General features: G+C 47.0%; 1 protein-coding gene across 3 annotated transcripts in view; it reads left to right on the plus strand.

Annotated features, from left to right (window-relative positions):
* The window catches only part of LOC8053594 (speckle targeted PIP5K1A-regulated poly(A) polymerase), a 66,895-nt gene that overhangs the window by 22,299 nt on the left and 18,041 nt on the right, over window positions 1–26,555 (plus strand). For 2 of the 3 annotated variants that reach the window (XM_029971124.4, XM_029971126.4), the window contains exons 5-7: window positions 4,815–5,062; window positions 8,685–9,013; window positions 18,840–18,982. In XM_029971124.4, coding sequence (XP_029826984.2) covers window positions 4,815–5,062; window positions 8,685–9,013; window positions 18,840–18,982 — 720 coding nt within the window. The remainder of the gene's footprint in view (window positions 1–4,814; window positions 5,063–8,684; window positions 9,014–18,839; window positions 18,983–26,555) is intronic. The other variant, XM_029971127.4, reaches the window with a different exon arrangement.

The following is a 26,555-nucleotide window of genomic DNA, read 5'->3' on the forward strand; positions in this document are numbered from 1 at the left end:
AGCGAGGGGGAAAAAATACTATTTTTAGATTACGTGTCTCTGTGAAACTTATTATTGCAACGAGAGGAAATGAAGCAAAAGAGGGCTGCACCAACACCTCCTAGAAGAGAAGACCGTGGCGCTCTTCTCGTGACGTGCTGGAGGAAGGCCATTGGGGGGGCGCGTCGAAGCGAAGGCAACGCGCGTGGATCGACCGTCGTAACGCGCTTTCAGTCACATGCGCGTGTCTTATGAGCTAAAATGAATGCTGCACATAGCAAGGGGTCTCGAAAATATTTTATTACACGGGCAAAACATTACACCGCCAAATAATCGGTATGAAATGGTACGAGGTAGGTGTATAAGAAAAAACATTGAGTCACGCACTTATTGCTGTAGGAATGCATGTTCTACGCAGAAAGACTTTGACAAAATGGCGAGACACGCAGTGATTGAACACAGCAAAACAGATTACAGTTAAAAATCAGGTAGACATAGTCAACGCGGACACGGCTAGACAGGTGTCACTTACATTCATGTAAGTAAGGCTATCGCGTGCAGTCACTGAATTCTTGCATCGTGCTCCGGCCACATGGCAAGAGTAATGTAATTTCGATGGAATGACATTGTGGGGTCGACAAATCAGCTTGCGACGCTCGTATAATCACTCAAGACCGCGAGCTGATTAAGTCCCATATCATTTAATGAAAATATATTAACTTTTCCGTGTGGCAGGGGTACAAAACTTACTATTTGAAGTTAACTAATTTACTTCTTCCTATGTGCTCGATCTGCCTTGCAACAAAATATCTTATTTGTATACAATAATGCTATTACCTTAATACAGGTAAGATTCTAGGATAAAAGCGGTAAAGGCAATAAAATAACATTAGTATAAATAAACACATAAGCACAAACAACACACTTTGTATAATCGCACAGACTTGTTATTCACCTTCCAGTGAAAACTAGAATATTACCACGCATATTTACAAATGTCATTGCAACCGCTCATCGATAACGACAAACAAGATGCCATTCTATCACGAAAAACAAAAACAAAAAAACAACCCGACTGCAGCACTTTACTCGCGTCCCACATGACCGCAAGAATGCTAAATACCTAAGTTGTTCCTCACCTGTAGATCGTATCCATACGCCCCACAATATCCGTGACGAAAACATTTGAACACAAACTTTTAAGTATCTCTCTGTCGAAAGAGAGGTCTATCGATAATCGGCCAGTGTCATCAATGGCTAGTTGCCACACACGTCAGTCAAACCGTAGCAGGACTTGTTCCGCGAATCCACGTAAATGCCGTAGTATCAAGCGAATACAAAAAAAACTACCCGAGACTGCGGTGACGACCAAGAAACGACAGGAAGGATCAAAAGAACCACACACACATACACACGAGAGCAGCGGCTGCAGTGTGGGAGGCTTATTGTCGTCGACCCATCTCTTGCTCGCGTGCGCTCCCTGCGGCAATGACTGGATTTTTTTTTCGGTTCCCTTCCCTTCTGAAAGTCTCAGCGTTTTTTTTTAGACAGTCAGCAGCTCACACTCAACGTAAATTTACCAGAATCTGAGCCTGTACGACGGAAGAAAACGTCGCAGCGGACCGGTTCCTTCGAAAAGTGTGGGGCTCTGCGGGACTGCACGTAGTCCCGCGGTTACGGGGATAATCATAAATATAAAATTGGTACTTTCAACCTTGGTGACGCGTTGTATATTACGTCTATATTATATATATAATAAATTGTAAAATACTGCGCTTTTAAAACACATATTAATGTCGGATAAACGCTCACGAACAACCCGCGTTGCTCGACAAGAAACGTTTTCTTCACGTCGATACCAGAAATATTTCTCACATAGTTGCGCTATGGACCTCCTTCTCCGACATTGTGTTGAACCACTCGGAGCGCTACGGCCTTCTCTTCTAGGAGTTGTTGGCTGTACTTCCCAGTCAACAATGTTCTCTTATATCCTGCCATAGCTAACTAGACGCATTTACGCCAAAGTCATCATTGATCCCAACAGTGGGCTATCTTTTGGTGTTCAAAATAAAATAGCAAATCGAGCCAAAAACAGGGGGCCTTTCTGGGGCAGGCCTCTTTGGGGATTTATGGTGTGTTGGTGATAGAGGCGGGAAAGCGATTCCAATCCAGAGATGTTGTGGGTGTAAGACACCGAGGAAAACCTGACGAGTGACAAAGGGAGATGCCTACTTTATTTCGATGATTGACACGTGATGAGAGATAAGATGGTTGCGTTAAGAGAGGCTGACACGGTGAAGGGTTATCGGGTAGACCTTGGGAAGTAAGCCAAGCCGGCATACTTTTGTGCGGAGGGGGAGGTCGGGCAGCCCTAAGGTCATTTTCATTGCTGTCACACTCGATGAGTGAGGATAGATGCCTAGTATGAAACAAACGGTTTCGAACGGCTTCTAGCGATAATGCGAGAGTTTTAGCAGAATCCCAGATAGTGGATGCATATTTGAGCTTGCTGTGAATTAAGAATTTATAAAGAAGCAGTTTTAAGGACAGCGGTGCGAGAGGGAAGTTTCTTTTGACGAAGCCGAGCATGCGATTAGCTGTATTAGTTACATATTCAGTATGAGTAGTATTCCGCTATTCCGCGTTAGGTTATTAGTCATTAGTACCAGGCACGTAGCCAAGATTTCGTTTCGGGGGGGGGGGGGGGGGGGGGGGGGGAGCCCACCCATGACAAAATGCTGTATGAGGGGGGGGAGGGGGGAGAGGAGGCTTCAGCAAAATGGAAGATTTTGGGGGGGGGGGGCCATGCCCCCCCCCCCCCCCCCCCCCTCCCCCTGGCTGTGTGCCTGATTAGTACCCCGAGGGATTTATATGAAGATAGAGAATCTAATACAACACTTTGGATGCGGTAGAAAGGAGTAGTGTTATTCTTGGATGGATTTCCACTCTTTAATGTTAAGTTTCATTTGGAAGAAATATTGTGAGTCTGAACATGAGAATTATTTCAGAATGTATTACACAGTTGTGGGTAAATATGGAGAATGAAGGTGAATCATAAATAGCTGCATATTTCTGCTTGAGGCTCACCAGCAGCGTTATTGAAGTCACTGGGGAGACGGTGGGGCTCCATCTGGTGCAGCTCTAGCGTGCACACTCTGCAGAGTGCGTTGGAAAAACACGCCTGTCAGTCAATTCCTGTCAATTTCAGTCAATTGCGATGCAACCTAAGACCCGCATTCAGTTTATTTATTTCATTTCGGTACCCTCGGGCCTTACGGAGGAGTGGCAAGAACAAAACATAGTACAAAAATTTAACGAGGCAAAAAGCAGTCAGGGTGCCTGCTGACAAAAATGGCTGGTTATTGCATCTCTAAAGGAGTCCATTGATGATGTGGACACTAAAGATGCAGGAGGGTGGTTCCACTCCAATGACGACCACGGAATAAAAGAGTCGAGGTAGGCGGAGGGGGGGGAAATTCCTACTTTATGCTCACGATCAAGGTTTTGCGGGGGAGGGAGAATGAGTTTTCCTTTAAGAGGAGGGATAGAGTAGCAAAGTTTTTGAAAAAGGGATAGACGAGATACTTTACGGCGCAGAAAAAGAAGGGGCAAAAATAAGTTAGATTTCATGGATGACACACTGGCTGAATGACGATAATTACAAAAGATAAACCGTGCAGCACGGTTTTGAATGGCTTCAATGTTAGATACGAGTGTGGTGTGACTGGGATTCCAGATTGCTGCGGCGTACTCCAATTTAATGCGTACCAGGGTTTTGAATAAAAGTAATTTCAGTGACATTGGTGCTGAAGTAAAATTCAGTTTTAAGTAACCTAGCATGGAGTTAGTATTAGCAGTGATATGATCGATGTGAGTGTTCCGTGACATGTTGTCAATAATATGAACGACTCCACAATATTTGTAGGAAGTTACGATTTCCAAGGGCGAGGTACCAAGGGTGTATGAAAGTGGTGATGAGTTACATCGAGATACACGCATCGCTTTGCATTTGTTAATGTTAAAATGCATATACTCTGCATTGCACCAGTCCAAAACAGTAGCTGCGTTCGATTTACTTACAGCTTCTGCACCGGTGGAGAAAACTCTAGGACAATGTACTTCCGGTCGTATCTGAATATACATACCGAAATACACTGCCTCGCACTTTTCTGCACCGGTGTAGGAGGTATAAGTGAATCGAGCGCAGCTAGTGTCTAAGTCAGTCGGAGGAAGTTTTCACCACCTCGGGGGGACTGCATGACCATATTGCATCCCCAATTAACTGCTGCCACTTTAGGTGCCTCTGAGCGGTCCGAGTTGCTCGCTACCTTCTCATCCTGACCCGATCCGAACAGTTCGTGGTGCGGTGCAAGAATCTAGAGAACAATAGTTGATTAACGTAGAAGTTTGGGCTAGTTATTTTATCGGGTCTAGAGAACAACTCGCCAGCAACCCTCAGCTATCCAAACTGCATTTTTGGAACACCCAAGTTTCACTCTTGCCACCATTCTTTTTGCTATCTCTAGATTCGGGGCTAGTTACTTAAAAAACAGCGAGTGAGGACGACGGTCTTTTCCAGTGGAATGCCATCCCTGGCAGGCAGGGCAGGGAACGGAGCATGGCGCACATTTGTTTTGTCACGTTGAAGGAGTGCCCAAGTGCATTCATTTTGCACCATCCAACTTATCACTTGGGAGAGGTTCCGCTGCCCCGTCAGTAAACTTGCGCCGCAGGATCTTTCAGTTTAGAAGCTTTCACCTCTTTGTGAGACCGCGGCGTCATCTGGCAAGGCCATGTCGAGACCGCCGCCGGTAAGCAGAGACCGCCACTTGCAGGCAAACGGCCCGTCGGACGACCAAGTGCCCCTCCCCTCCGTCGCGGAGCTGCTGGCGGCGGGTCCGGACGCCGCGGCCGAGGTGCTGAAGGAGCTGCCGCCGCGGCACCGGCTTCGCTTTGTTTGCAAGGCGCTGAAGAAACGCTTGGCTCCCATCCAGGTGTGCTGCTTCATCAGCGCCCGCGTCCCCATCGTGAAGCTGCACGACCCCCGATTCGGGCTGAGCTGCGACATCAACTGCACCAGCAGGTGGGTTCCCTCCTCTCCCTGGGACGCATCCAGTGCGGTCTCAAATGCGTCTCGCCAGAAAGGAGGAGAGTGTCTTCTGGCTGCTCTGGTTCCTCTCGAGCCGAAGAGTGGCCGGCGACAGCGCGACGCTTTTATGACTCGGTTGACTGGAAATGGAATGAGCACTCTTTGGGACGCGGTGAATGCATTGGATGGAAAGTGCCTTTTGGGCAGTGTTCCCCGCTGCATTTCTCTTCGTTTCCTGGGCAAATACGAACGCAACAGTTGAAACTATTGCATTACGAATAGTGGAATTGGTTGTATTTTTCGAGTGCGGGTTCTCGGACTGGGTTCCTCGACGGGTTCCCAAGAGTACTTTGACGGGATGCATCCAAACTCTCTCGCGCGTCCCTGTCCTCGAGGTGAAGTGCTATTTTAGTGGATCTGAGCCACCCATTGAGTCGCTCTCTCGTTTATGCGGGGTTGTCTACGAGGTCTGAAGACTTCATTAAATCATTGCCACTATCCGCACCTACAGGATGCGGCCGTAAAAACTTTCACATTTGGCACGCCTAGCAAATCGAATTTCAAACGTATATACCTGAAATTGAGCACACGAACGTCGTGTATTCCAAAGTTTTTTGCCTATTTTTTCAGATGTCAACTCAAGAGTAGTGGATTATTAGAAAGATAACAAACATGGCAGACATACATCTCCTATGGCCTATACCCGCCCGTTCGCCATCTGCAATCTGGTTCGCGACGCCGCTCCTAGGTGGTGCACCGAATGCAAAACCGCGGGAAACGCCGCACAAAAGGCTGTCGTCAAGCAAGATAGTCGCGATGAAGTGATTTTAACGAAATATATAAACGATTGTTGAAATTACCTGTTTCAAGTCAAGTTTTGAGAGGTCGTCATGCAAGCAAGAAGACACCATGATGGGACGAGATCATTTATTAACAGCCTGGAATAGCAAGTGGTGCTGCTACCGTTGCAGACAACTTCATTTTGAGTTATCATTTCATTCTGATTTTTACAGGGCTGCTCTCATAAAACAATATTTTTTTGTCATACAGCTTGGGTATAAGTAACACATCTCGCGAGACATATTTGTAAAAAAAAAAAAATCGTATTGATTGGAGCAATATTTACGGTGCTAGAGTCATTTTGGGCGGGCCGGTGTTAAAATGGCTGGTAAGTCAAATCCCGCTACAACAAAATTGACGGTGCGCGAGAAAAAATTCGTTGTACAGTGTAGACCGCATATAACGTATGTCGCGGGAGTCGCGAAAATCCGCACTATAAGCGGTACCGCGCTATAACCAAAACATCAATTTTTCAGGCCAAGATACATGCCATGAGACAACTTTCCTTTGTAAAAGAATTTATTTTATGCTAGATGAAAAACAAAGCTTACTTTGAGGAGAGTTTTTATTTCACCAGACTAGTACAGTTCTGTCTCAAGTGTGTCACACATTTTGAAAGAAATGAGCGGTTTTTGCCTGGCGCAGCCTTTTAACGGCGTCGCGGGTTGCGGACGGACGTAGCGAGCGTTCAGGATTGCTAACCCTAATCACTTTTCTCCGGAGATGAAAACGCGTGAAAATTCGCATCCTTTATACGGTACGCGCCAGTAATACCTTGAACTTGAGCACACGCATGAAATGCGCCAAATAAGAAATCCGGGCGATGTTCGAGGACACAAATGCTTAGAAATCACCACTGTAGTCGAAGTAAACAAACACGACGACACGGGCGTTTCTGCCGTCTTGAGAGCGCCGCCACGACATCGTCGCACGAGTAGGAGGATCTTCCCGTCTAGTACATGCTGGGTTATCATAGCGACACACAACGAAAATTCACAGTCAAGGATAGCGCTTTTACGCGATGAGATGAACGCTGTCAACATCGACGATCACAACCGACGCCATGTTCGCGGATAGAAGCGGCTGCGCGACCGGCATGCAACGCGCGCGAACACTTCCCCTCGACCTGCGATTGGTCTGCCCTTGCGGTTGTTTGTTTCCAACGCAGCGGAGGGACGCACAGTGGATGCACGCACGTGAACGATACGTGCATGCGTCCCTCCGTCGTTATGGCAACTGAAGTTTCTCTCTTCGCTTCCCCCGCTTCTTCCAGCAACCTCCTTGCTCCGCGTGTGCCGCTTGCGGCCTTGCGGCTCGTCTCGTGCCGTCAGTGCCGTTATCTGGTGTCACACAGGGAAGCGTGCTCGCTGCTCCGGTCGTCGGCGCGGTCGGCGGGCTGTGCCAGAAACCGCACTATAAGCGGTATTTCCCATCGCGCGCCTGCATTTTAAGCGGTATGCAATTACATGGAGTTCTATGGGAGGCGAACCGGTGGTTTAAAAAAACCGCGTTATACCCGGTCCTGCACTATAAGCGGTTACGTTGTAAGTGGTCTATACTGTAGCGAACATTTTGTTGTTGTGAAATTCACAGAAGAATGGCATACCTGAACTGATAGAGTACAGAAATTTTTATTTCCAGAGTGTATCGAGCGTCGCCTGCTTCCTTTTCCTTGTTAGGAGCTCCGTGACGCGGTTTTTGCATTCGGCGAGTAGCGCAGTTCCGGCATCCTGAAGCACAGCCCAAGAAGTAGCGGCCTCTCCCGGTGGACGCACTGTTTCGTTATCCTCAGCGAAGTCGACGTCTGGGTCTCCGAGCTTGAAGTGCGTGAAACAGTTGGCGATGACTGAACGTTTGGTTGCAGCCCATGCAGCAGCCATCATCTGCAGCTTTAGGATCGTGGACAACAAACTCGGAGAAATTCCAAACTTTTGGGTGATGACAGCTTCCTTCTGTCCACTTGGAACTTCGGCCAGGATGTGAGCTTCATCTTGTAAGGATAAAAACTTTTGCATTTTGCTTGGTGGTGCCATCGTGCCATTTGCAAAAAGCCCGCGTACCGTCGTTGTCGTTGTACCGTACTGATAAAATGACAACCGACAAAAACAAAGAAAAAAACAACAACAAGACTGAGCTTCGGCTTTGAAAAGTTTGCAGCAGAGCGTTATCAAGCCAAGAGCTAGAGCAACATCGGTGCAACAGCGTAGGAAGGCCAGCCTCATCGCCGTCGCCATCAAGTAATGGCAACCTGCACTCCCGGTCAACGTTGCGCTCGAGTACTGGTTATTAGTGGCAGTTTCTGGTGGTTCAACACGCGATTTAAACTTTATAGTAGACATATTTTATGTGCCAAAATTCACCAGTGCTCGAAAGTTTGTTTTCCGTACGGAAAATTAAACTTTGGAACTTCGAATTGCTCTGTAAAATTTCGTTCAAACGGAACAGCACAAGAAACAGTGTTTGCTGTAGTGAGAAATCTTATGCATTGACTCAGTCAATTGGACCGTTGACGGGGAACCGAAAAATATTCGTTGAATCGGAAATTTCGTTCAAGCGGCGTTTGTTGAAGTGGGGTTCGACTGTAGTCATATTTTTGCTCGTTTCCCATTGGTACCTCTATCAGCAACCTCTACACTGCTTTTGGATACATGGTTTTGGGCAAAAAAGGTGGACACAAGAGAGAGAGAAAGAGAAGAGAGCCATCTACATTGGCTCTCTGCGTTCTGGACATTCTAGCGTGCCGTTACCGCAAGGTGAGGCGCTTCTTTGCTCACAGGTTGAGTCTGGTCAACACGCGGCTGCTCCAGCTGTACAACGCCGCCGACCCCCGGGTGCGTCCCCTGGTAGTGTTTGTGCGCACCTGGATGCGGTCCCACTTCCTGCTGACCGGCCGTGGAAATACCCTGACGTCGTACGCAGCCTCGATGCTCGTCGTCTGCTGGCTTCAGCGGTGTGCACGGCCCCCGGTGTTGCCGACTCCGGAGCAGATGATGGCACGGCACGCCGAGTCCGGCGGCGAGACGTGCGAGGTCGAGGGCCGCGAGTGCGGCTACATCGTCAAGGGGGAACCGTGCGCAGTGCCCACGGAGAATCGGCAGACTCTGGGTGAGTGGGCCTTGGGTACAAAACTGCGGCTGGCTCGCTGGAATGCGTCAAGGTCTTGGGGCCCCACATGTCCGCTAATCTCTGGTGTTTATTGAGACAGCGTGCTAACAGGTGACAATATTCGTAAGTTGCACCACTGCTGGAACACCCTAAGCTCTAGAATGTACATTGAAGGATTTTTTCGTGTATTTGATGCACCGTTTGTTTATTGATGCACCTGGCATCTTGACATAAGCTTTTCACAAAAGCTTATGTTAAGATGCCAAGTGGAATAGAACAGAAAAAGGTCTTACTTGATTGTGAACACCATCTTAGCTCCCGACCCGTGCTGGCAGCTCCTCCGCACGTGAGGGCCAGCTGCCTTCGGTCGCCGCTGTCAGTCCCCCGCAGCACAGCATGCATCCCTGTAATGTACCTCCCCCTCGAATTCAGTGTCCCTCAGGGAGAGTACTGCACCACAGGTCGTCATTCCCTCGATGATCTTCTTATTTTCGGTGTTAACAGCAACTCTGGTGTTGGGGACGATTGCCCAGCTGCAGATTGGCCTTTCCCCGCAGACACTTGTGGCAGAGGTCCTGATGGCCTTTCAGTCGACTCCACAGTTGCATGCAGCAGGGGTCCTGCCTTTGGTATGCCTGGTTCCCCTGGCACAACACTGACACACACGTCAGTAGTAGACGATTCAAACTCTGACGCCCCATTCTCTTCTGGCGCCGCGGTTGTTCGCTCTCCCAGATGGTCACCACACCGATTACAGGTGGTGCCGTCTTCCAGTACTACCATAGCCGATGACGCACCGGTAGGCTCTCCAGCGGTTGCAGAAATTCCCCTGTCTCTGGGTCTAAAGTTGCGAGCCCACAGACATTCACTTGGCTGTAGCAGACCTTCCCGCTTGGCAGCCCTCTTGGCCCTTTCCTTTTGTTGCTGCTGTTTGTAGCCAGCCCTGACCCAGAGATCTGGCTGTAGGAGATTCAAGGCATTCTTCAGGTGGCGTCCCATGAATAACTCGTTAGGCGTTTGACCAGTTGGCTGATGTGGCGTTGTCCCGTAATTGAACAAAATTCTCGCAATCTTGGTTTCAAAATCACCCTGATCAGCCTTCTTTAGTTTATCTTTTATCGTCCGCACTACCCTCTCAGCCGCCCATTGGAAGCAGGGTGATAGGGCAGGCGCCGTTCTTGGACAAAAGCTCCTGGATTTAGCATCAACAAATGCTGGCTCGTTATCGCTTACAGCAATGTCTTGCTGGCCATGGGTGGCAAATATGGTCCGCTGGCACTGCACAGTTGCACCAGCCAACGGAGATGACTCAGAAGATAACCTTCTCGAGTGCAGTGAAGAGGAAATTCTCGAGGGCCTGCACAAAAATGCTCCTGTTACAGTTGGAAGGATTGCGACGAAACGTGATGGAGTGGGAAGAACCTACTAACCACTTAATCCTAACGTTTGAAATGCATGCCCTCCCATCCGCCGTTAAAGTGGGGTTATTAAATTGCAGAGTCCACCCATTTATTCTGGACCCTCGGTGCTGTTTCCGCCTTCAACGTTTTGGGCATGGTTCACGTAACTGCTGTGGGAAGAAAACTTGCGGAAAGTGTGGTGGGACTGACCCCGTGGCCGATATATATGAAAACAACGTGAAGTATGCCAACTGGTGGAGCCCACTCTGCCTTTTCTCACTGTTGCCCAAACTGGGAAGACGACATTTTGACACAAAAGTGAAAGAACAGGCAATGAGGAGGGGACTGTCCACGGGAGGTGCGTGCCCTCCACAGGGTTCCCTGCAAGTGGTGCACTCCTGATCACTTTAAAAGGAGGGAACCAGCCTCCAAGAAACCCTCTGGTGTCTGCTGGCCCTTCAAGCTGAGGCCTGCCTGTGCCTCTGGCATTGTACCAAAGCCAGGCCCATCGGGTGAGAACGATAGCTGCTCTCCCTCTGACCACCACTCATACATTCCAGTAGAGTCCACATTCCTCAGATTCTGGCACCGAAAGAATAGTGATTTCTTGACATTTGAATGCTTTATTGTGTCCTTCAGTGGACCTGTTGTGGCCTCTTTTCTAATTATGATGATGTCACTGGCTTACTAGAGGAACATAATCCCATTGCATTTGGCCTGCAAGAAACACATCTCAGTGATTCCCGCTCAAATGTACTGGGACACTTCTAAGTCTATCCGAAAGACGGAGCACATTGCAGTCACGTCTCGGGGAGTTCTGCCGTAGTTGTGCAGCGGACTACTCCATGTTTGTTGCATTGTTGGAGCGTTTTCCACTGTCTAGAGGCCCACATTTCAGTGCTGCTACAAGAACTTTCTTGAGCATTGACCTCTCCCTTTTTGATCCTCCATTATTTCCATTTTTCTCTCGGAAGGTTATTGAAAATCCTTACGAGAGCGATCATTTTCCTTTTATTTTAGAAGGTCACACCCCGGTTGCTGCTGTTTCCACGTGGTCCCCATGTTGGAAGTGTGATAAAGCTAACTGGTCCCTTTGTAAGCAGAGATCTGTTTCAACTCGTTAATCTCTAGACAAGTTCTCAGTTGACAGTGAAACGGAACACATCGCGAAACATATTTTAGATGCATCAATCATTGCAATAGCCATGACATGGACTCGTCTCCCCAAGCGGCCAAAACCATGGTGGACTGCCGCATAGGAAAAAAGAAGCAAAACAAAGGGAATTTTTAAATAATTTGATAGCCCAAGCAGGGTGTATTTGCAGGCACTCTAAACTAAATAGCTGGATGGGGTATTCATAGTCTATAAACAGTCATGCATCACCCAAGGAGGTGAAGAATCTCCTTTCCTCTTTCCACTAAAGATGGGATCTGCCCTGACAATGTTGAGTCTGTCATTCGGCATGAGCCTCAAGCTGAGAAACCTTTTGACCTTCCGTTTGCACACTATGAACTTCAAGCCATTTTGTACAGTTGCGAGCAAACTGCCCCCGGTCCTGATGGCATCCATTATAATAGGCTATGTCATCTCCACCCCTCGGCACTCATTCTGTACTTATTCAGTTGAGTTTGGCCGGAGGGTCAGTGTCCATCATCTTGGAAGGTCGCTATTGTCATTCCTTTGCTCGAGCCAGATGAAGATCCTTGCAATGGTTCCAGTTACAGACCAATAGCCCTGACTAGTTGTCTCTCAAAAAATTGACCACATCTCCACGTGGTGAATGATGTTGATTGGGGCGAAGCTCTGGTGGTGCTTGTCTGCGTAGACGCTGAGCCGCAGCATGCCGAGCTTTTCGTTCGTTTTCATCCATGTCAGAAAGAGAATGTGTGGTATAAAAGTGGTTAATTACGCATTTGACCGCAGCGCCCTCTTGTCTATAAACGTTGAGCCAATGCGTGCAAAGTTTAACGCAATTATATACGCATTTGACCGCAGTGCCCTCTCCTGTATAGACGTTGAGCGGTTACATGCAACGTTTCATCCATGACATCCCCAGCTCTTCAGTTACTACCACATCTCAGAGCCCCCCACTCGTCCCGCAGTCATGGCCGAGTGGTTAAGGCAATGGAATAGAAATCCATTGGGGTCTCCCCGCACAGGTTTGAATCCTGTCGACTGCGCAAACATTTTTTTCTTTTTATCATTTTTTTTTTTTTTTTGCCTTACATGAGCACGTGAGCACTTGAGCTCACGAGCACGAGCACCAGCAAGATCGATGTGAGCACGAATGCCGGACGGACAAGGCTAGACCCCAAGGAGTTTCGCCCCTAACACTCTTGAGAGGATGATAAATAAAGGACGTGTTTTGCTTAGAATCAAACTGACTTCTGTCTGCGCACAGCTCGATCCACGGTTGATACCTGTTTCCAATTTGAGACTACCGTTCGGAAGGCATTTGTAAATCATCGGCATTGTCTTTTTTGATTTAGAGAAGGCGTATGATGCGACGTGGGGTTTTGTAATATTGCGGGATTTGTTTAGCTCTGGTGTTGAAGGCCGAATGCTAAGTGTTATCTTTGGAACATGATACTTTTTGCGTGAGGTTGGGGACAACCCGGGTTTCTTAAAAGCTGATCAGTAGAAACAAACTTGACTGCTCTCCTTGGTGACAGCAGACCCTCCGTGGACACAATTTACTTTGACCTGACAAAGGCATTTGATACTTTTGACGAAATTGAAAGAACATGGATTCTGTCCATTGTATTGCGCATGATTTAAGAGCTGTCTCGATAGTCTCCAAAAGCAGCTCTGTGTGTCCGAGCCATTTGCATCCTTATCCGGCGCACCACAAGGTTCTAACTCGGGACCGGTCTTGTTTTTGGTGTTTGGAATTGATTTATTACCATGCATTAGCAACTCAAAAATGCTAATGTGGTGACTTAAAACTGGTCCGCAAGGTAGATAATGAGAAGGACTTTTTATTCCGCTCCGTTAAGCAATGGTGTTTGATTAGGGGAGGACAGGGGCCTAAGTTTTGAAATTGTTTGAAAAAATTAATTTTTTGATTTTGAGCTTTTCGGTTTTAGAAACTAATTATACACCCTTGCACTAAATTTCATAAGCATGCACCAAATAGTTACGTTAATATAAAATATTTTCTACACATTGTGAGGCAGTAACAAAGTAAAGGAGTTCAATGTTTGAATGCATTCTTCTCAGTTCCTCTTTTTGCTGCAAATTTCATACGAAGGAATCTTTGGTTCGAAGGTAAAATTATTCTAATGCCACAATCATATTTTGAGGTAATAACTCTTCCTGAAATATTTACATTAGAGTTATAACAACTAGGTAGCCCGAAGTCCCACATCCCCCACTTTATATTCAAGCAGTTAGAATGATGCTTAATAGCTTCATTTGGAAATCATAGATTTCTTAACGAAGAGTGACACATCTTCTTATGCAGGTTTGTAAAGTTGTCCTAGAGAACTGAAAGTTTGCACAATACACCTACATCTGAAGTTAACTCTCCCCTGCAAATTTCATTCCAATCACTTGCGTGGTTCAGAAGCTCAACCTCTAGCCAGCGTCCCCCCTTAATAGGCTGCAACTGAACCTAAAACGACGCTGGTAATGTCTCTTGCTAGGAAGGAGAACCTAGTTTTCGACTTTTCTTTATTTTATGAATAAGGCGAGTACTTTACGTGCGTGGTCTGGGTGTTCTTGTCGATTCTGGGTTAGATTTTTGTCTACATGTTTTGAGCATTGTTAACTTGGGACTACACAACCTGGCCGTCATTTTGCGACTCACGAGAAAATTTCGTAATTCCAAATGTCTTTTGGGGACACACCCCCTAGGGGGGTCAAGTTTTGAACCCTTGTCTTAATATTAATGACATTTACAGGGTAGGCTGGTGGTCATGCTAGAGGGTGTATAACAAAATTTCAGGTCTCTCAGGTAGATGAGAAGGAAATTAGAGTAGCTTTTACCAGCAACACGCCTACATTATTAAGTTAATCTGTCGTCAGAAAACTGTCACCATATTCAAGAGTTTTATTCGCTAGATATGTAGCAGAATGCCTAGAGGGTGCGGCTATAGAATGTTTTTTTCTAAAAAGTCATTTATTTTTATAAATTTTCTCTTCTGCAAAATTGGTCAACTTTTTGGTCTTTTGTGTCTTTGACAAAATGTCAACATTTTTTATAAAAGACATCCGTAAAGTGACAAAAAGTTCCATAGCTGCATTCCTTATTAAATTTCAGTCAGGAAAAGGGAAGAATGAACCTTCCTTGTATTGCCATTATCAAACGATAGATTGACTAAAATGGAATTTATACCAAAAAGTGGAACGGAGAAAAATGCGTCCAAAGTGCTCCAACCTCTACCTTTTCTTTAGGTTTGGTGGACCAAAAATAATTTATAAAAAATTAACTATGCAGTGTAAATTAATTAAACTTTTTGGGAATACTCTCTAGATGTTGGTGGATATGTCATTTTTCAAAATCAACTTTTTTTACAGAATTTTTTTTTTCTGAGCCTCTATTGCGCACTTGTTAGATCGCTCCTTGAATTCTTGTCGGTGCTATGGAACCATGCTGCGGTGACACGCGGTGATTTAATTGAAAATGTTCAATACAAGTTTATTGAATTTTGTATGATAGGCGCATTGGCTGCCGTCGCTTTTATGGCTACAATAATCTAATGGTACCCTCAATCTATTGTCGTTGCACTATCGAAGGATTGAAAGAGAGATGTATTTTCTATGCCAAGTTGTATGCAATCGTGTTGACTGCGCAGAGTTGTTGACAGCGCTAAACATAGGCGTAGCATTGCGGCCAACTTGCAGGTGCCGTGACATCTTTTATCCTGATGAGTGAGCCATTTTCCCCACAACACATCTTCAACAGATGCACAATACAGTGTAGACCGCATATAACGTATGTCGCGGGAGTCGCGAAAATCCGCACTATAAGCAGTACCGCGCTATAACCGAAACATCAATTTTTCAGGCCAAAATACATGCCATGAGACAACTTACCTTTGTAAAAGAATTTATTTTATGTTAGATAAAAAATAAAGCATAGTTTGAGGAAAGTCTTTATTCCACCAGACTAGTACACTTCTCTCTCAAGTGTGTCGCACATTTTGAAAGAAATTATCGACTTTTGCCTGGCGCAGCCTTTTAACGGCGTCGCGGGTTGCGGACGGACGTTGTGAGCGTTCAGGATTGCTAACCTTAATCACTTTTCTGCAGTGATGAAAACGCGTGAAACTTCGCATCCTTTATACGGTACGCGCCAGTATACCTTCAACTTGAGCACAGCCATGAAATGCTCCAAATAAGAAATCCGGGCGATGTTCAAAAACACAAATGCTTAGAAAGCACCACTGTAGTCGAAGTAAACAAACACGACGACACGGGCGTTTCTGCCGTCTTGAGAGTGCCGCCACGACATCGCCGCACGAGTAGGTGGATCTTCTCTTCTAGTACGTGCTCGGTTATCATAGCGACACACAACGAAAGTTCAGTCAAGGATAGCGCTTTTACGCGGAACGATGAGCATCCACCACGTCGTTAAAGTGAACTAGAACGCCGTCAACGTCGACGATCACAACCGACGCTATGTTTGTGGATAGAAGCAGCCGGCCCGCAACCGGCATGCAATGCGCGCGAACACTTCTCCTCGACCTGCGATTGGTTTGTCGTTGCGGTTGTTTTGAACGACACGTGCGTGCGTCCCTCCGTCGCTATGGCAATTGAAGCCTCTCTCTTCGCTTCTCCCCGCTTCTTCGAGCAACCTCCTTGCCCCACGAGTGCCGCTTGCGGCTCACGCCGTTATCTAGTGTCGCACAGGGAAGCGTGCTCGCTGCTCCGGTTCCGGAAACCGCACTATAACCGGTATTTCCCTTCGCGCGCCTGCATTGTAAGTGGTATGTAATTACATAGAGTTGTATGGGAGGCGAATCGGTGGTTTAAAAAAGCCGCGTTATACCCGGTCCTGCACTGTAAGTGGTTATCGTATTTGCACGAATATAACGCGACCACGAATATAACGCGAGGGCAGGTTTTGATGCCCTCAAAAAGAAAACAAAAATATTGTTACTATTATAACGCGAACGTAGGCCGCATCAATTTCTCGCACTCGGGGGCATAGCAGAAGTGAAAACTCAATGGAAATAGAAGAAATATCTGTTTATGTTTTGACAGCACTCATCCTCACTGCTCAGGTCCTTCCGTTTACAATCCACTTGGCCACTACGCAGATAAGCAGCAGCACCTGCTTGTCTGGTAGTTCCTTTTTCTTCCCTGCGAGCTCCTCGGCAGCCCACAATCCAAACAAGGCACGAAGCAGAAGCACCAGCACACAAACACCAGATCACTCTGGAGCAGAAACTAAACAATGCGCAGGCAGAAAAAAGACTGCTGAACCCGATACACGATCACACTTCCTGTTCTGATGCCTTCTGTTGCACGATTGCATAAACGCGGTCGGTGGTTTTGGCTTGTGTTGACTTGACTTGGCCCGGCTCGGCTTGGCTCGAATTCACAGGTGCCCGCATTCCCGCATGGCGCACGCGTGCTGAGTTTCTGCGGCGTCCGCGCGTTGTATAAACACAAAAGCGATAAAAATGTTTTATGTTTTCTATTTGCCCCTTCATGTGGCCCAATAGCTAATAAATTCCCTTCCCCACCCCCACTTCTTTTCCCACCGGATATTTTGCATTGAGCCGGAGGGATGGCTTTCTCCTCTGGCTTTCTCCAGACTCGCGCGCCTCGTGGCTGAACTCTATTCCGAATTTAACGCGAGGTGCGTTTTGGAGCACGTAATTTCGAGAAAAAAAAGACTCGCGTTGTATTCGTGCAAATACGGTGCTACGCCGAGCACACGCTCGTGCAGTAGGAGCACACAGACCCCAACAGCTTGCGCCTCTCGTTTATAAAATGGCGTATCCACACCATGCTGGCGTTATGCTGTATTCTTTTTTTTTTACACGTTTGGGATGGATTTTGAGTACATAATAAGAGTGTACTTACCACCATTACGTTGAGGGCGTGGAAATGCTCGCGACACAGTACGCCGTCTTGGTGACGTGAGATCGTTCTTGGACGGGCCGACGATGGAGATCGTCGTCCCGCCGGGTATCCTGGCGAGTGGCCTGAGGCTTCTCTCGACGTCGTACCTCTCGCTCGTCGTCTCGAGGAAGTGGATCAAGCCGTGCCGGACCCCGAGACGATGCCCAATAGTGATAGAGACAGACAGAAAAGCTCACTACTCTTCTGTTACTCGCTCATCGCTCACCACCATGCTCCAGAAGCATTCCCGTGGCATAGAAACAAAGTCCACGCGACACTTCAAGCTCCACAGTCACAAACGTCCATGAGCTTTGCTTTGCAGTCTCTTCACCTCCGGTTCCTCGCACCAATGTTGTCTCGCGCAGCGTCGCACCGCAGATTTTCAAACGATCTCTTCCGAAAGCTCGAATGGATCGCGGTGCTGCCGGTACAAACTTCCCGATAAAAACGACGACTAAATTAGTTGAAAAGTAGGAATAATAGCCCAATGACAATGCAGTATGGAAAACTAGGCTAACAAAAGATTTTGGAGCTTGTTCGTTTTCCAACTTGGTACTGAACGAAATGTCACGATTATGTCACGCCCTGTAAGGGTTCTGGTTTACCCGACTCCGCCCGCATTTTGTAGGAAAATTGGGTAACTTTTGCCCCCAACCCATCGGACGTGCCACTTGCGTGACCTTTCAAAAGGAGTGTGTACAATGTCCAACCTAGCCATCCTGACGAGACACCCATTCTCAAACGAGGCTTACCTCGACGTCTAAGCTCAAGCAGGCAAGCAAAGCTTCAGTAGTGGACTGCTTCAAGCCCAAGAGTGCAATGGATGACAAAAATGGCAGTTGATAGCACTGGGCATGCACAACATGGTTTAAGAGTTTCCTAGGCACGATGAACTATGTTGTGCGTTTGCGGACAACCTTCTCGAGGGCCGTTGTCCCATAGCTTTTTGAAGCAAAGAGAAAGGAGCTGACAAACAAAGTTGGGGAGATCTTTGCCGGCGGACTAGGGTGCCTCTCGATCACAACGGATAATTGGACATTGCACGCGAATGGCAGTTACGTGTGTGTAACTGTTCACGCGATGAACTCGACTCTTATGCTCTTTGCTTTTTGGGCTTACGAATTGTGGCATTGCCCGGCCTACTTTTTTTTATGAATGTCGGGCTATTAGGATAGGTGGAAGGACGGTCGAGGAAATTTGGGAGCTAGCCCAGTTGTAGAACCCGAGGTAAAATGTTTCTACGAGTTCCAATAGTTCCTCGGGAGTTTCTTCCTACTGTCTGGTTTTGGGTCAAGTCCAGTAGCACCCCAAAACCTGGTTTTGAATCTGTCATTGCTGGCGTCTGTTTCAGCCGAGCTGGTGCGGGGCTTCTTCGACTTCTGCGCCTCCCTCAACTTCGACACTCACGTGGTCTGCCTCCGGACCGCAGAACTGGTGGAGAGGGGAGTCTTCTACAAGGAGCTTCACAAGACCCCAGAATGGAAGCACTTTCGGGTTCGTTGAGCTGCCTCCTGGCAACTTCTTGTCAACCACAGTCGGCCGGAATGGGGCTTTCACTCACGACTGCCAACCCGAGGGAAATTTCTCAGATTAGGCTAGGTAATATTCGGGTCTATGTGGTAATAAGGGATGTCTTGCTAGTTTGGGGGAAATTTCTGGAATTTATTTGGCCAATTATGATTTTGTTTAACGTAGAATTTTAGCGACTTTGGCTACATTTAGTTCCTTCCCTCGAGCCGTTCGGCAGTTTATTGTGAGACCACCTGGAAATGCTGAGGAACAGTCGAACAACTTTTTTTCGGCAAAATCAATTTTCGTTTGTTTTCATCATCCCCGTGAAAACTATGGAGGAAGAGACAGTCAAGTGGAAGCTTCTGAGAGCTGCTCTGCTTTCTCCAAAAAGAAAGCGCGAGTACAAGAAGAAATACTGCGATGTATGGAGATGCAGACTTACCACAACTAATACAGTAAACTTTCGTTAATTCAACCTCGACGGGACCTTGAAATTTGATACAATTACCCGAATGATTGAATTAAAAAAAGGACAGAAAAACGGTTAAAATTAAACTTCCTTTTATTGTCCAAAGTACCCTCAGATGGTCTGATGCCGTCTGCGCTTAAAACGCGTGTCCAAAAGCATGCTTCCGAGAGCAGCGTAACTAAACACCATGTCCCCAAAAAATCGCACACTAAAAAAAAAAAAAATATAGTAAGTTTTAAGAGTCGACTTTGGCGCCAATCCAAGATCAACTCAGTGACAAAAAAAAAAAAAAAAAAGGAAAAGAGAATTTGCGTTTTCCAATGCGCAAGATGAACTGCACACGATGCTACAGAGAAGCGCTTTGAGAGCGCGCACTGAGAAAGTTTTGAGCCGACTTTGGCGCCGGGCAACCAAACCATCAAAAACCCCCCCAAAAAAAAACAAAAAAAAAGGAAAGAGAACTCACGTTTTCCGGTGCGCAAGATGGAGCACACACGATGCTACAGAAAAATGCTTTGAGATTGCGCGCTGGCTCGTGCATGCCCGACCATGTGCTATGTTCTCCGCGCTACTCCAGGCCAGATTGGTTGCGCTGGCTCTTGTCATTCGCTAAGGTCCATCTCAACGGCGTAGAGGGGCAGGCGCATATTTGCGCACGTTCGGCTTTGCAGCAAAGGGTCCGTGTTTCACCATACGTTGTCTTTCTGCCATGGTGCCGTGCAATGTGAGCTTGCGCGCATTCCCTCGGGACGGATTATCCGATGCGGAATCTTCCTGAGTTCGATCTATCAAACTTTTCCTCCCATAGAAATGTATGGGCGCTCGCCGGGACTTTTGAACACGATCGAAGTAAACGAAAAGTTGAATTAACCGAGGTTGAACTTACGAAAGCTTACTGTAACACTTCTTCAAGTGCCGTGCACGAAGAGTTAGTTCCTGTGTGTCGTGCCCCGTGTGTTTGAGTTTGAGAACTCTCGCTTGTGTTGCACCCTTTGCTTTGGACTGACTATTATAAAAAATGCTACTGAAGTTATTAAGCAGTACCATGTTCTGACAGCGTGCGTAGCATCTAAGGCAAAGATAGGGTTTCATTTGTCAGTTTGAATCTCCCGGGGTAACACTCCCCTCGGCGCTTTGGCCGCAGTTTTGTCCCGATAAACGCATTTTTGCAAAACGTATGTGAGGCATAAAGGTTACATAATACAGTTAAACCCACTTATAATGAACGCGATAGTTCCGCGAGTAATGGTTGTTTTAGCAGTTGTTGGATATATCTGGACTTACATTTAAAACACATTATAAATAAGGATAATGAAGCTGGTATTGGTAGTTTCACTCTGCGAGCTCTTTATTTAAAGAAACTGTTTGCACGATTCCTATGCACCCTTAATTCTAACGCGAAGGCAGATTTAGCTTTCAGATAATCAAAAAGTAAATATCTGCCGATTCTACTGCGCGGGTAAAATGAAGATTGCCCACATAGCTCATAGAACAGATTTTATAAAACTCGTGCCAACACAAATGCCGTGCACTAGTCCGACGATGGTTCTTTGCTGTCCACGGAGGTAATTAACACTTGCTTTGGTCTAAAGCGTTGTAAGTGCCGCACTTCTTGCGCATGTAAGAGTGTGCGGCTGTCGCTTCTGGCAGGGTCGTCTTTCAAACAACACTTTGCGAGCTCGTCGGGTGGCTGGGATTGCGAGGCCACGCAGTGCTGCTTCGTTGTCATCTTTTCCCGCCAGTGTGATGCCCTTTCGTTTAAATAAAGCCTCCTAGAGTCCTTAGACGCGAGAGAATGTGCATGATACGGATACCAAAGCGGCGAACGTAAACAAACGGTCACGATGGCGATGGGGCTAGCCACCTTATACCGAGTATTGAGTTTTTTTTTAGTTTCGGTTTTTGGTTTCGATTCTAACGCGCATGGTAGTTTTGGGCACCGATTTTGGCGAAAAAAAAGTGTGCGTTAGAATTATGCAAACACGGTAGTGAATCGGCGGACTACACGACTTGGGAGGGCGTTTTTGCTTTTGTCGTTTTGTTTCCTCCCCGGGGAAGTATGCCGCGCAGCCGTGGAAATAACTTTGAACGTCTCCCGGAGCGCGACGCTCAAAATGTAATTCTTTTAATCTTTTTTTTTCTTTTTTTTCTTTTTGCGCACGATAGTTTGTTTGCTTTGTTTTCTTGGGAAAGCGGACTTTGAGTGTTCGTTGTAACAGTATGATGCTTTGAAAAAGGGTCGTTTTATCTGGACAAATTTAATGACTAGGGCCTTGAATTCCTATATTTTCTTAAATCTGGTCGTTATAACCGATAGGTCGTTATATAGGGGATCGTTATGAGTGTAAAATTGGAAGTGACACAAAGAACAACGAATATTTAGTATTGTGTAATTGTTTGGGCAAGTGAAGGAAATATTGGCAAAAAGAAGGAAATTTCAGGCGTTCGCTACAAACATTTTGATTGTGTGTTGGCAGCCCTGCTTTCAGTGGTCATTCACGTTCAGATAGTGATAGATCGGTTTGTTCTCTAGAGACGCTGGTTTACGCTCTAGAGGGAAAGCCAATCCAGTCTGACTGCCCGGCTTCTCCAAAGTGCGTCGCCCAGAAGCGGTTAAACGAGCACTTTGTCTCGATTTACTCGCGCGGGTTAAACTGGGGCACTAATTTTTGCCACCTGCATTTACACGGGCACGTTTTGTCGCTCTCAATGGTATTGTTCGGAGCATTCGACGAGAAAGAGAAAACTTTGCTTGTCACCAGGCCGTTCAAATTATGTGTGTGGATATTGCAACTTCCCGAGGTAGCCCCTCTGAGCTCTATGTCTATTTGCTGGATCGCGTTTGACCAGTTTCGCCTATGGACGGGAATGCGGTTACGGTTGGCCATCTTTTTGGTAGAGGTAGAATATCTCTAGCCATTATAGTAGTATGGCGGACAGCGCAATGGCGACAGGCTGCCATAAAACGGCCGTAGATCTAGTACACTGCCGCTGCCTTTACGCTGTGCTCTTCAGTGGCCGGCTTCAAGAATTAGGTCGGTCCTTGTGATTTGAGTTCGATAACCTATAGAATACTGCATTTGGACAATGTAGGTACATTAAAAAAAATTTAATTTAAGGTGCAGCGAGGGTGATATTTCGTGCTTGATTGAAGTTGTTCGACGAAGCAGATTCTTGAAACCTGGCGTGAACGGTAGCCTCATCTTTGAGGACCCGACGGAAGTTCTACGAAAGCAAGCACCGGGGAAAGCAGCGCAGCTCGCATCGAAAGCAGACTCCGTACCGGCGTCTGCTTTCTATGCTTCTTTCGATTCAACTTTCGATGCGTGCTATGCTGCTTTTCCCCGGTGCTGCGATTTCGTGAAACTTCCACTGGGTCCTCAAAGATCAGGCTACCGTTTTTGTAGGGTTTGAAAAACATGTTTCGTCAAACAATCTCAACCAAGCACGAAATATCACCCACGCTATTTTGATGGCAGCCTGCCACCGCAACTGCCACAACGCCGTCTGCCATGGTTGGATGATAGTGACTGCAGCAGCTGTGCCTTGGCTAGAGGTAATACAACTCCACCAAAAAGGTGGCCGTCAGTGGCTGCATTCGCGGAGCGGGCAAACGCGATCCAGCAAATGTCATAGAGAACAGTGGGTAGCCCGTACTCCGTTTAAATTTGTGTTTTTCGCGCAGCATGTGTCGCGTGGCTGGCTCATAGCAGTTTCTGGTAAGGCAGGCATAAATTCCGCATCGGGTTTTGGCTGGATCTGGTTTCCCGGCCGATGGGAAAGGAGTCTCAGCCGAACGCTTGCATCTAGTGCATGCCCCATGCTGGCCTCCGGTGGGCGACATCCTCAGCCCCTGAGAGAGCACACCTGGGAGAGCTTTGGCGGGGATTTTTTATGTCTGCGCGATTGAGGCGTGGAATGCTTGGCAAGTTCTTCCGTGCAGCATTCCACCGCCTCTGCCGAGACAGTGCAGTGAAAAGAAAAGAGGAAAATTTCGCTAAAACCACCGTAGGTAAACGAACACGTAGCATCGTGGTGTCGACAGATGTCGCAATGCCGCATTCCAACGTCTGATAACGTTGCAGCGTCGTGTGGTTGGACCTCGTGTCACGGTGTCATCCAATGTCGCGTGAATGTGGTCCGCCCCATGTAGCGAAACCCCTCCCTCTTACCGAGGCTTACCTCTTCTCTTCTCCGTCTAGGCTGCGTTTCGCAGACGGAAAAGTCCTAATGCTACGCATTTAGAAGGGCGGTTCTATTCCGTGAGCTCCGACCGCAGGGTGGCCAATGCGATAGATTCCTCCAAATTGACCTTTCCGTCCCAGAAGGCTTTGTGACAATCCTAGGTTGCACCGCGAGAGAATTGTGGATCTGCTCCGACATACACTCGGGCTCGCTAACTTCATATGCTGTTGCATTTCTTTATAACCAATGCCTCTACTAAGGAAGTGCCTGTTTAACCGAGTAAAATAAAGTTCCGGCCAATCTTCTATATGTTCACTGGGTTTCTCGGACGACGACCTAAATATAAAAGCAAAGAAGGAGAGAACAAAGATACGGACACGACAAGCGCTTACTATCAACTGAGCTTAAAGGGGCCCTGCAAGGACTTTTTTACTGGTTTTTAATTTGCACCAAACCTGAGCGCACTGAACGTAGTAACTTAAAGAACTTTCCTTTTCTCGAATTTTGCTTTATTTTAAAACTTATCGGCAAATTGAAATTACAAAAACAAGCAAAAAATAACCTTTCTCAGGACGTCCTCTGTTGCTTGAGTGGCCGTGAACTAGAGGAGGGGTAGTGAGCTCAGCGAGCGCTCACGGCTGCCGCACTCCGTGTCGACGGCGCGAGAGGGCGCCACTAAAGCATGTTCTGGATAGGCTGTATGCAGCGGGCAGCCAGGGCAGCTCTCATTGCATTTGCTGCGCGATTAAACACTAATTCGGCATGACACTTCATTGGCCACGAACGACAGCAAACACGGGGTAAACATCAGTTCAGAATAGGAGCCACTTCGCGCTGCCATACCGCCAAAAGGCCAAAAGGCAAACCAAAGCTGCTCGCCGAAGGCCTTGGGAACGCTCGGAACTGGTCGGATCCTCCAGTCGATACGACCGCAGCATCGCCGCATACACCCGGGACCTTTCCGTGTCGGCGCCTGATCCCACTACTCCTTTCTAGTATGCGCCGCCTTATCCACCGTTTGGTGGTGGGTATGTCGACGGGTCATTTCTTGTTTCCGTACTTTATAAACTGCATTTGTTTCTTTTCTGATCTGAAATACTGAACAAAATCTATTTTTATACATAATTGAAACGGTTTGCGCCCCTTATATTTTGTATTTCGACTAAAAAGAAGCTTTTAGCGGCTCTGACCAGTAGTAAGCCCAGGACCAAGGACGTCACATATCGCGTGCTTCCGGTACCGCGGGTCGCCCCGTCCGTAGAGGAGGTTTCCGCTTTGTCCGGTTAAAATATGACGCACCGATATTTAGTTACTCTCTCCATGCCCGCTGGCTTGCCCGAACCCCAAGAGACGTGGAAACCGCAAAAAAGGTAGACGCTTAAATATGATTGCAGGGGCCCCTTTAAATCTAAAAAATTTTAAAGTTAGAAAATTGTGAAACTTTTTATGTAATAAGTTTATGTTTCAAAACTTTGCGAACCTTTCGAACCCCTTGGTTCGATCTTCGAACCTCAAGTTCGCAAAAACTTTGCAGCATCTCTAATCGTGATAGTACATGTATGGCGTAGGCAAAAGGGATTGAACACACTTTAAACTGACCGCATAAATTGGTTTCTTGAAGGGGCCCTGCAATCTTATTTAAGCGTCCACCTTTTTTGCGGTTTCCGCCTCTCTTGGGGTTCGGGCAAGCCAGCGGGCACGGATAGAGTAACTAAATATCAGTGCTTCATATTTTAACCGACGACGCGGAAACCTCCTCCGCCGACAAGGGCGACCCGCGTTGCCGAAAGCGCGCGATATGTGACGTCTTTGGTCCTGGGCTTATTGCTGGTCAGAGCCGCTAAAAGTTTTTTTTTAGTCGAGATACAAAATATAAGTAGCACGAACCGTCTAAATTATTTATGAAAGTAGTTTTTGTTCAGTATTTTATATCAGAAAAGAAACAAATACAATTTATAAGGTACGGAAACAAGAAAAGACCTGTCGACAAATCTGCCACCAAGCGGCAGAAAAAACGGTGCATACTAGAAAGGGCTAGTGGGATGAGGCGCCAACGAACAGCAAGCGTAGAAAGGTCCCGGATGTATGCGGCGGCGCTGCGGTCGCATAGCGGCTCGAGGATCCGACCCGTTCCGAAGGCTTTCGGCGCGGGCTTGGCTGGCGATTTGGCCATTTGGCAGTATGGCAGTGCGAAGTGGCTCCCGTTCTAAACTGATCTTTACCCTGTGTTTGCTGTCGTTTGTGGCCAATGAAGTGTTATGCCGAATTAGTCTTTAATGGCGAAGCAAAAGCGATGCGAGCCGCCCTGGCTGCCCGTTTCATACAGCCTGTCCAACACGTGCTTTAGTGGCGCCCTCTCGAGCCGTCAACACGGAGTGCTGCAGCCGTGAGGGCTCGATGAGCTCACTACCCCTCCTCTAGTTCACGGCCACTCAAGCCAGGACCTACGACGTCATGAAGGAGGTTATTTTTTCGCTTGTTTTTGCAATTCTAATTTTCCTATAACTTTTAAAATAAAGCGAAATTTGAGAAAAGAAAAGTTTCTTTAAGTTACCACGTTCAGTGCGCTCAGGTTCGGTGCAAATTAAAAACCAGTCAAAAAGTTGTTGCAGGGCCCCTTTAACTTATCGCGCCGGGATTTACTACAGCGGTGCTGAAAGCTGGTGCATTCATTAATTGAGAGCATGAATACATGAAACCTCCGAAGTCATAAGAAAGAAAATAAAAACGGGTTTTGTCTGTGGAAAATTTATCGCCATCCTTTTATCTCAAAGTCATCAGCAAATTGTTGTGGACTATTCTGGCATTTACTACGATTGAAAAATTTGTGAAATGGAAAGAAAATAGAATTGGCTCACCTATACTTGGCTTCATTTGGCCCAAATAAGCGCCACAGTAGCG

The sequence above is a fragment of the Ixodes scapularis genome, unplaced genomic scaffold (assembly GCF_016920785.2).
Source record: "Ixodes scapularis isolate PalLabHiFi unplaced genomic scaffold, ASM1692078v2 PGA_scaffold6__148_contigs__length_123643588, whole genome shotgun sequence".
Lineage (NCBI taxonomy): Eukaryota > Metazoa > Arthropoda > Arachnida > Ixodida > Ixodidae > Ixodes > Ixodes scapularis.